This window comes from Myxocyprinus asiaticus, chromosome 10 (assembly GCF_019703515.2).
Source record: "Myxocyprinus asiaticus isolate MX2 ecotype Aquarium Trade chromosome 10, UBuf_Myxa_2, whole genome shotgun sequence".
In the NCBI taxonomy this organism is placed as follows: domain Eukaryota; kingdom Metazoa; phylum Chordata; class Actinopteri; order Cypriniformes; family Catostomidae; genus Myxocyprinus; species Myxocyprinus asiaticus.
The window spans coordinates 37813425-37825208 of record NC_059353.1 but is presented as its reverse complement, the minus strand read 5'-3'; the positions used below and the strand labels follow the sequence as shown (position 1 = coordinate 37825208).

Below are 11784 nucleotides of genomic sequence, written 5' to 3'. Positions count from 1 at the left end.
AGTATTTATGTCAATATTTACTTTTATAAAGTTACCTGAAAACAATGAGGTGGATATTTTGTGGAGCTGTTTTGATGGCCGTAATAATTGTTCAATATAATTATAGGACAGTATTGAACTAAGTTTTAAGAAAAATGTCTAATCAGTTGAGGAAAAAATGGATTGTATTAATGTATTAATAAGTAAACTATAAATTTTTGGCCAAAGAAATGATGAAAAATGGAGTCGTATGTCACTATGATGAATTTCATAATTGAAGCTCAAATTCCAATTCAGCATCCTGTGGAGAGGCCAATTCAATTCAAATTCTACTCTGAATTGAAATGGAGTACATTTTTAAATTCAGTTTTTTTGGTAGGGCTGAAACGATTAGTTGACGTAATAAAAAAACTGTAGACAAAAAAATCTCTCATGTCATTTAACGTAACATAAGATCATACGAATCTCTAATGATTGAGCAGCACTGCAGCTCACGCCTGACTGAGGAAAGGAAGAAAACATATCTCATAGTCCAGATGCAATCTAAACTTTCCAAAAAGCTTCAGGTGATGTAGATCACAAAGAATGTTTTTGTTTTGGCTTGTTTTCTAATATAAATATCTAAAACTCCTTTAAAACAATGTACATTTACTTTAGCAGCTATACTGCAGAATAATTTTTTTTTTTTTTATCTGAGAATGTTGAATATAATATTAAAAATACAAATATTTTAAAATATCTAAAAATCCTTTAAAAAAAGATGCATTCACCTGAGAAGCAGCATATAAGATATTAAGACTTGCTTTTAGAGAATAGATCTTGAATATAAGTATATTTTGTCTTTACTGCACTCGCAGAAGTATAACCAAGTGAAAAAGTACACTTAAATACAAAATACACTTATATTCTCTTAAAGCAAGTCTAAATATCTTATATGTTGCTTCTCAAGTAAATTTATTTTTAGACTATTTTAAATGGAAAACAAGACAAACACACTTGATAACAATAGGATATTTTGCAGTGAATTTTTTACTGAATTAAACTTAATATATATTTTTATCTTTAATTCAGTGAATGTCATTTAGAGGTATTTTTAAAAGATGGTTTTGTCTGCTTAATTGTTAGCAAGCACTTTTAATACAACCTTTTAAGTTGGAGCACAGCCTGAATAGTCAGTTAAGAGCTAATGATTAGTCGTTGCAATAATTGCCCGAATAGTCGAATAATTGTTCTATTAATAGTTAGATTAGTCGATTATCAAAATAATCATTAGTTGCAGTCCTAAAGTGAAGTGGCTGTCCTGTGTAGACAGGATAGATGATGTCATCAGTGTTTCAGATTGTACTCTTGTCAATCATCTCCCCAATGCAGGAGTACCAGGCGTGCAACCTGGAGTCCTGTCCAGAGGTACGCCGAAACACCCCATGGACTCCCTGGGTACCGGTGAACTTCACCCAGGCTGGGGCACGGCAGGAGCAGAGGGTACGCTACATCTGCCGGGCTCAACTGGCTGACCCTCATGAGCTCCAACTGGGCAAACGCAAGGTTGAGACACGTTTCTGTCCAAACGATGGGACAGTAACCTGCGAAACAGACTGTGAGTGTATAGATTCTTTTTGTACACGCACCTAATGAGCATTAATTGTAGCTGCAACCTACTCGAAAAGGACGCACTGGGGAAAAGAAGGGGCATATTGACACATTATTCCAAGGAGCAGCTCTTTAAAGCAACTCTCTAGAGGCTGACTTTCCACAAAAGCAATCCAAATATCACTGCTGTTGAGTTCTAAAGCGCCAATTCTTCAGGGGCTATTCACAGACCTGACTTCAGTAGAATACAGAGTGTTACGTGAGTGGTAAACATTGTCTCCATTTCCTAGTTTGAAATTCTCAGTTATTGTATAATAATAAATAATAAAAACAATTATAAACTGTAGCACCTTTAAAGGTAGCTTCTGAAAACGCTTTACGTAGTAAAATCTAAATATGTAAACATTTTAAATATACACAATATAAACATTTATATTTAAAATATCATTAATAATGCAAAATACAAGTAAAAAAAAGTTTTAAGATTAGATTTCGCGAGTTTCACAATTTTGGGGCATAAGAAGAGAAAGCCCTGTCCCCCATAGAACATAAACGAGATAGATAACATTAGTCAGTGTTTCCTGAGTGCAAGTATTGTTTGTCTGTGCTTGTAAATATGAAGCATTCTGTCTTTAGCCGATACTGCTGCTCACTGACAGTTAGGAGTCAAAGTTCAATACTCGCCCACTTTACGCATGTTGGCCACCACATTGATTAACTGTAACTTCCTGTCTGGACTCCGGGGAGGTCAACCGCTCAGCAGTGCACACAGAATTCATTAGGAGCAGTAGAGTGTCAGAAATTACCTTGTGTCGGTTGCTGTGACCAGAATGTTCTGTCTCAAAAGTTGTAAAACACAGCTTGACATGGTGTCTTCTTGGCTAACCTTGAATAACTCTGGAAAAGGCCACTCTTGGAATTGGCATTCCAATAAATTTAAGATTATAAGTTTCAGTGAGCTAAAAAAAAAAAAAATCTGTGAAAAAAATAATGATACAAGACATTATGGCTGTCACCCTGCAATAATGTCATATATTTATTAGTAAGATGTGTTTACTGTCCTAACCCATGTAGCAACATAGATTTGAGCTCAGTGAATGTTTGAATCCCAAGTTGGGTGAAATGGGCATTGGTTAGATACTCCTGGAAGTGATTTCCTTGGATTGCAGGTTCAACAGTAAAAGTATTAAAACAGAGTGTTTGTTGGTTTCTTTACCAGTTTAAACTAGTAGGATGAACTGTTTTTGCAAAAGTATGAACCCAGAAACAGAAGAACTCAAGCTAGTCTCATAGAACATTACTGTAATTACATTTTTGCAAACTGAGTTTTGCGTGCCATATTCTACATTTTGCCGCTGTTTTCTTGTGAAATTAAGACTAGAGGCTCTACAACAACTGTGCGTCTTATTGACTTTTAGACAAATTACGAGTACAATGGCTGATTATGACTTTCTAAACACTTATTTTTCACTCTATTACTCACACACTGCTATGTTGTGATTTTGAAACACTTTTACTCCAAGGCATCATTTGAAAAACGATATATTTTAACGCTTGTAATATAGACCCACCTACATTAACACACTTATTCCAATGTAATTAGCTTGCACGGTAGCTCATCTAAAAGAGTGTTGGACTTTGGACACAGAACACCAAGACTCAAGCCCAGCTAAGCACATAAACTGACACGAGCCAAAAGTGTCATGGAAGCGAAATGAAATGACGTGGTTGCTTTAGAAAATGGTTGGTTGCTTTAGGTTAAGGATGTCTGTTTTATTTTACCTCTCATTTGCTTTTAGGACAATATTGATAAGGTTTAGGTTAAAGTTTTAGGTTAGGGAGGTACGTTTTACTCTTTAAAACCTCATTAAATTCTAACATTCACCTTAAAAACCCTGGACTGATTACGACACCATTTAACTGCAGCGAAAATTTAATTTTTATGAGATCAGGCTGGAAGAACTCCAACCACAAGGCATCTATCTCCCAATGTCCCAATCCATTTCCCATTGGGTATTAAACTATCTGATTTTTTGTGTCAGTCCACAAACCATAATCATATTGACATTGTCTGGATCACAATAGTCTCTTCTAGCCAGACTTTTGATAAAGCCTGACTCACTTTGCAGCTTATTCTGGCCGAGAATTGCATATTTAGACTGGAAGAGTTCATCTTACCTACATGTAAAGTGACCTAGCACAGTTCGCTATGCTTTCGGATTTTTTCTGAAGTAGTTGATACCACAATAATTGACCAGCGTAGAAAAAATTAATAAAAAAATGTCACAGCAATGTTGGTCTGTGCCCGACTATACTAAAAACACCAAGATATTGTTGGAAATGTGTGTACTTAGTAATCAGAATTTCTGTTTGTCCTAAAGTAATAAATGCCAATTATTTCACAATTTCTGTTTGTCCTAAAGTAATAAGTGCCGATTATTTCACAGATATAACTCAGAATATACAGAATATACAGTTTTGCTTGTAGATATTTAGTTTATTAGCTATTAAGTGCCTCAATTAAAACTCTTGAGAATTTTATTTATTTTTAAGATTTGATGCCTCAAACCTGGCAGTCTTTTGAAACTTTTGTAACTTCTAATCGCAACTTTGTTTCCAGGCAGATTTGTGCACTCCAACTCCCAAAGTTGAGTAAATCCAGCCAATCAGATTGGAACTGCCAATTTTTTCACAGCTATTGCTGTTTATGTTTGTATTACGCATCAGATGGTCAAGGAACAGACTGTGCTTTAACATGCCACAGTAATATGTGGATTGTATGTGTTTGCAGTTCTAGTTGAGGAGCTTCTCAGGATGCCTGGTGTTCGAATGACAGGCTCTGGCTGGTCATCGTGGGAGATGTGGTCAGCTTGCACTCAGGATTGTGCCAAAGGCTACCGCACTCGCAAACGCACCTGCACCAGCACAGAAGGCAAAAGTGTTCCCACCGTTTGCCGGGGCTCTCCAGTAGAATATCAGGACTGCAATCCCCAGCCCTGTCCAGGTAACACACGTTTATGTAGACTCACATGCAGAAAAAAATATGAATGAAAATACAATAGTTTTTTTTTTTTTTTTTAAACCACCGTTACCTCTTTTGTCATGTCCTTGATTCATAGTGTTAATGAATTGTCCAACAAAGAGGGAGTTACATTTGGTTTTTTATTGTTTTACACTCTATAGAAGCAATTGTTTAATTAAAGATTATTTAAAAGGTTGGGTTTTTTTACAACAAGAACAACTTTATACATTTAGAAACAACATTTAGAAATTCAATACATTTTAAAATATAGAGAATTTTTAAAAGAAATTTCTATGTGTTGAATACATTAGTCCACGGACCCCCTGCAGTACATTTGTGGACCCCCGGATGAAAATCCCAGACTTACAAATAGTTGCATGAATAGACTCACACATCAAATCAAAATCAAATCACTTTTATTGTCACACAACCATATACACAAGTGCAATATTGGGTGAAAGTCTTGGGTGCAGTTCCGAGCAACATAGCAGTCATGACAGTGATGAAACATATACCAATTTACAATAAACATCAGATTTACACAACACATTTTTTTTTTGTATATATAAAATATACATTAGGTTGTATTGTACTGTATTGACATTCAGGCTGTCAGGTTGATAGTCAGTTGCCAGTGTGTTGTTAAGAGAGAATATAATTTATGTCAGTCCAGTGTAAGATTAATACCCACATATGCTCATAATCAAGGTAGCTGCTCAACATAATGGGAAAGCCACTGCGTCCATTAGAGAGTGTGAAGTGTATTGCTGATTTCATTAGCTAATGGAAAGCTGAGAAGCCCCACTGGGACCTGCTGTTTTTAAAATAAGAGATTTCACCATCATTCCAAACAAATGTAATCCCAAGGTTAAACCAAAAACTCTTTCCTGTTTTCGAAATCACAGCATCTCAGAATGATATTTACAGCTAGCACCAGTTACTGTTTTTTTGCCTACTTCAAAGGTGAAGTGTGTAATGTAGCAGCATTTAACAGAATTGCAAAAATAACTGGATTTTTAAATTTTCTGTAGAAAATGTGAGGGGTGCTTGACAAAATTAGCCACCACATTGCTAGTGTATTTTGACTGGTTACCGGGGCATTACTATACGATTGCTAGGGCATTGCTAGGTGGTTGCTATGGTGTTATAGGTGATTGCTAAATGGTTGCTTTGTGGTACAAGCCAAAAGAGCCCACATAAGATTTGAAAAAGTGTTGTAACATCTAAAAATGGCAGACTTCACCTTTGAAGGATCACACATAGACATAAATCTGAACAATCACCCTGGAAGTTCTCAACAGAAAGTTATGAGTTTCTTTAGACATAGGCTATTGGCAGTCACTTGCCAATGCATTGCTCACTTTAATCTCTTTGCGAGTGTAATAGATTACCTTCAGCCAAAACATTCACTTTGCTTTTTCCACTCAGACGAAAAGGGAGAATAAGATTGAAATAGCAGGGTGGAAAGGGAGGGGGGGGGGACATGGATTAAACCACAGCTCTTACATCAGTCACATCTGCAACCATTTTAATCATCATTTTGACCCCAGAGTCCGCCACCCGAAAAGTTGCTGAACCCAATTGCAATAGGCCTGCCTTCACACAGAATTCATGCCCCACTACACACATACTAATCCACTAGAGTTTAACAGTGCTTTGTAGTGCAGAGAGACAGAGCCACCTTTAACCCTTAACTGGCCTTAGCTGGTTTAAGTTGGTAGTCTTGGTTTAAACTGGTGGTCAACCTGGTCTCCCAGGCTGGTCAAGCTGGTGCTCAGCTGATTTATATGGTCAGCAAGTTGGTCTCTCAGCCTGACCAGCTTAAATGTACCCAAAACCCATCTAAAACCAGTCAACAGACCAGCCTGACCAGCTTAAAAGTACACAAAACCCCACTAAAACTAGTTAATAGACCAGAAACAACTGGGGGACAAACTGAGGTCAGCTAATCAGCATAGGCTGATTTCAGCTATTTTTTATTATTATTATTTTTAGCAGGGGTGTCACCAGTCTATTTAACTAGCTTAACAAGCAAGACTTCTTTTTTTAAATAGCTTCAGCAGACAGACCACGCTGATCAACCAGCTTCTTCAACTAAGTTTAGCTGGTGAAAGGCAAGGTTCTACTGGTCCACCAGTTATGCCAGCACCAAACCAGCACTAACTAGCATAAACCCAGCTTAGACCAGCATGGAAGTTTAAGCTGGTCTTTTTAGCAGGGAAAGCCAAGGGAGTGAACAGCTGGCTTTTGCTGTAAAAACAAGTCTCAAGTGTTGGGAAAGGAGCTACAGTATATGGGTCAAATAAAACTGTTTGGAGCTCAGAACAGACCCATGCGACATAGTGTCTCGAACACTGGATCTCCATCACATCCCATAACAGATGTTTGCTTGCCTTGTCTGCCTTGCGAGAATTTCCAATCATGTCCCTGTTTTGGTTTGTTTTGTGTGTTTGCCTGTTTGATTGATGGTGTTTGTGTTTGTATGTCATGTTTGCATCGCCGCTTGTGCTGCATTCGCTTATCTGATGCTTGTATAATTGTGCTCCCCTGCTTGCCTGATTGTTTTATGTTTGTCTTTGTATGTCGTATTTGTTTGTTCGTGTTTGGTTTGTGCAGTTAACGGTGCCTGGTCTTGCTGGTCATCATGGTCACAGTGTTCAGTGCCCTGTGGAAGCGGGCACTACCAACGAACGCGCAAATGCACCAGCCCGGCCCCTGCCAGTGGAGGGGACATCTGCATCGGCCTGCATACAGAGGAGGCCCTTTGCAACACGCACACTTGTGATGGTAAGATCAACTCAAATCCAGGACCACGAATGAAAAAAATGTTTTAGTGTTTCATCACTTTGAAATGTGGTCCTAAAAATTCACAATGGGTCTTATTCCCTAACTGTGTATGGAATATAGTAATGTTAAAGGAATATTCTGGGTTCAATACAAGTGAAGCTCAATTGACAGCATTTGTAGCATAATATTGATTACAACAATAATTAATTTCGACTTGTCCCTCCAGTAGCAAAAATCTGGGTGACAGTGAGGCACTTTTTTGTGTTAAAAGACTCACTGTTTCAAAAGTTTAGCCAGAAGATGTAAACAATATGCATGCTAACATGATTTTAGTGTAATAAAATTGTTTACAACCTTTTCTGTGTAAAGTTCTAGCCAATTTTACAACTTCGGTGCCATGACGATATAATGTCAACAAAACCTAAAATCCTAAAATGACTGTAAAAATTATGATTTAAACAACTTTACAACTCAAATAATACATGAGTTTTAACAGAAGAATTAATGTAAGTGCTTTTACAAAATTATAAGCTTCACATTTCTTGTTTAAAACTCTCCAAAAATTGGCCACATTCACTTCCATTGTAAGTGCCACACTGTAACCTCGATATTTGCATTTTTATTTATTTTTTAAGAAAATGAGGAACAAGCCGAAATTAATTTTTATGGTAATCAACATTATGCCACAAATGCTGTTGATTGAGCTTAACTTGTATTGAACCTGGAATATTCCATTCAAGTTTCATGAAACCTTTCTAGTACAGAACCAGTCGTTCACACCTCGTGTGTTTTTTATACATATTACTTATGCACGTGCTCGCTTATTTAGAACTATTTGAATTCATCAATATTAAAATGATAGTAAGAACAAATATCCTGAATATATCCATACACACTTGTTGTGAAAAGGGCGGTAATTTTGCGTGAGAACCTTTTCTGTGCACATTCTAAGAATATCACTTGTACACAGCTATTAGTGAATAAGACCTAATGTTTTCCAAATGAAACTCTACCTGTCTGTATGCACAGGATACAGATATAGTTGGTTCTCGGTGAGTCGTCTGTCTATCAGCACCCAGCATTCAGAAACATGCGATTCTCAACACTGGTGTGGCATAGACTAACTGATGATCACTGCATGGTTTCAAACTAGTGTTGTCAAAAGTACCGGTACTTTGGTACCAAGTTGATACTAAAATTAAAATGATGTATTTCTGCAGTACTGGTAGTACCGAACACTGACTCTATCCGGTACCAGCACACAGTATGACTGCTTTAAAATGCTCACATGCTTATTTTGAATGCGTGCTCTGTTACTCCTTATACACTGAAATGGACAATTAATCAAATTAAAATCGTGACATCCTAGTGTGATTTATTAAACCGCTAAAGGCTGCAATTTTACTGTGGACAAGCTGCGTACTTTAAATAAATCCGACCGCTCATCCACTAGAAACTCCACAGACATTGAGAATCATTCGCGCTGTATGAGATGACAGAATAGAGCACTTATCCATTGTGAATCATGCAGCACATGTAAAATACATATGTATGTAATTAAAATCACAACATTTGCGCTTTAATCTCAGCTCAGCTTTATTTTTATCGTATTTAAAACAACAGAGTTGACCAAAGTGCTTCACAGTAATAACATTTAAACATAACTTTTCACAATTACCACATACACAAACACCAGTAGTCTAAAATACAAACACTTCAAATCTGTGTCCTACATTTCATTTGTCAGAGGGTGCTTTCACACTAGCACTCTTGGTGTGCACCAAGTTCGAATGACATCAAAGTTCAGTTTGTTTGGGTGGTGTGAATGCTGTTTTCCAAACTCTGGTGCGCACCCGTGAACCACACCCGAGTCCACTTGAAAAGGTGGTCTGGGGTACGGTTCATGTGAACTCCGGTTCGGTTTGCTGCTAATATGAACGCAATCATACCAAATCGTGGAAGTGAACCCTTATTGATGATGTATAATTCGCGTCTTTGCAGGCTTCCGATTGCAATTATTATGGTTTAATGAATTTCTCATACCAGCTTGTGTCCAAATAAATCACCTTCAGAGAGCAGCTCACAGTCTTCACATCTCTTGCAACGCATCCACTGGCTCACAGCAGACAAACGCTAATATTCTTCACATCATTGCACATTCAATGCATCCGTGGCAGACAAACATAATCGTCGTTTTGTGTATGTAAAGTTTTGGTAGTAAATACAAAGTGATGAACACTTTAATAACACAACGATGCTGATGTCTTCTTGAGTTGTTGCGTAGTTACAGTAGTAAACAGCTTCTGCTTATACTCACGTTGATGATGTAATCAGACCAGGGTTCTGACCCAAAAAATATGATGTGAACAGAGACCAGCAGGGGGATGGGGGAGGAAACGAACTCAGGTTCGGTACAAGCAATCAAACCGAGTGTGAAAGCACCCTCAAAGGCCAGTGTAAAGAGATGAGATTTCAGACGTGACTTAAAAGTCTTCAATGATCACACTGGGCCGTGACGAACTGTTTATCCACAAAAGTAAAGCTTGCGTCAAAAAACACATGTCATAATAAAAGCACGATTCAAAATAAAATCTAGATGCCTGAAATTGAATACAAATATATTACAACTGTATAGTAAAATGTAATATTCACTGTAATAATAATAATTAATAAAAAATATCATAAGCAAGACAGCTGTTGAATAAAAATTTGGCAAAAAAAAAAAAAAGCAATGACGTTGTTGAAAAGTTATATTTTCACTTGTTAAAAGTTTTAAGAATTTATTAATTAGACACCATTTTGATGATGAAATTAAATTAAATTAAAAAAAATGTTCTGGAAAGTTCTGGAAAATAATAATTATTATTAAGCTATAATTATTAAAATAATTATTAAATAAATAAAAATTAAAAAACTAAACTGGTGTGTTCAACAGCACATTATCATATTAGCATATTTTTGCTGTGGTATTGAAATTGGTATCAAGAACCGTGAAATTCCACTGGTATCGGTACCGACTACTGAAATTTTGGTACCGTGACAACACTATTTCAAAACTGTCAGTAATGCTCTCTATACTTCAGATACAATTCCTCAGAGACAGAAAGGGGCTTCTGGAGTCCTCCAGGCTACAGATGGTACCTTATGTGAGCTGTGTGCATATGGAAGTTTGGGTCTGTGTGGAGACTGTGGCACTGCAAAGCTCTGTTGTCACATTCTGTTGTATGCTGTGTACAACCTCAGTCTCTCCCTATAAAAATCAGCTGTTGCTGTAAGACTAAACTAAAAAATTTATTAAGAGTGCCAATTTGTGAATCATGCTCATTAATCGCAATTTTCCCCCTAAAAGCCCTGCAGCTTCAACGAATACTGTGTGACACCCATATTGCTTTTGACTCTCTGATCGATGCTGTTTTCTCTTGAAATCTTTATTGAAAACATCCATTTGTTCCCTGTTTCAGAGTCTGATATAAAACCTCAACCATGTTAGAGCATCGCATCATTAGATAAGCAACATGCTATCACATTCTACATTGCAAAAAATAAGAAAAATCTTTTTTTTCTTGTTTTACAGTAAAATATCTAAACTTTTTAAAAACAAGATACACTTACTTAAGAAGGGAAATTACACTTATAACTCTTATTTTGAAATATTTTGTCGTTAGTAGCGTCATCAGTAACAAAATTTAGGAACATTTATGCTTTTAGTAACGTTCATCCATATTTGCCAAGGGGATAAGAAAACAAACTGATTCAAAAGGGGAATATATATATATATATATATATATTATACCATTAGCAAATAGTAATTTTTTTTTTCTTGTTGTAAGCATAACCCCCACTAATTGTTTTTCTCTAAAAACAAGACCTATGTCTTCTGTCGATAACACTTTATAATAATTGTCCATCATTAATAGGTAATTATGCAGGAATTAATGCAGGACAAATGAGTAGTACTTCATTCATTAACACTTTAGTTACTACTATTAACTAATATGGCAACACGATTAACTAATCAGTAATTAACAGTTATCTGATGACTTAGGTAATCATGAATTACTGAATTTGATTTGCCTCATTGAGAACTATTAACTAACTATGGCTTATTAAAAAATAACTACTAATTAATTACTAATCAAAACATTAACGTGTCTAAAATGTGAATGATTATGTTTTTATTGTGAACAAGATCATGAAATGTGCCTTCAGAGAAACATGCGCCTGACATGCGTTCTTTGTTGAAATTAATTTATGAACGTAATAGCTTGCTAAATCAAGGCTATAGTATCTGGTAGAGTATCATAGTCAGCTAACCTTACAGAAATATAGGGATGTATATTCCTTGGGATATCTCTTCTGTTCATTACAAATTATTAACTTCGGCATGTTAGATATTGCTGGAGGTC

At 36.3% G+C, this 11784-nt stretch overlaps 1 protein-coding gene across 5 annotated transcripts in view; it reads left to right on the top strand.

Moving 5' to 3' along the window:
- The window catches only part of LOC127446925 (semaphorin-5B-like), a 258511-nt gene that overhangs the window by 226675 nt on the left and 20052 nt on the right, over positions 1–11784 (top strand). For 4 of the 5 annotated variants that reach the window (XM_051708261.1, XM_051708258.1, XM_051708259.1 and 1 more), the window contains 3 exons: positions 1351–1576; positions 4361–4573; positions 7208–7378. In XM_051708261.1, coding sequence (XP_051564221.1) covers positions 1351–1576; positions 4361–4573; positions 7208–7378 — 610 coding nt within the window. The remainder of the gene's footprint in view (positions 1–1350; positions 1577–4360; positions 4574–7207; positions 7379–11784) is intronic. The other variant, XM_051708262.1, reaches the window with a different exon arrangement.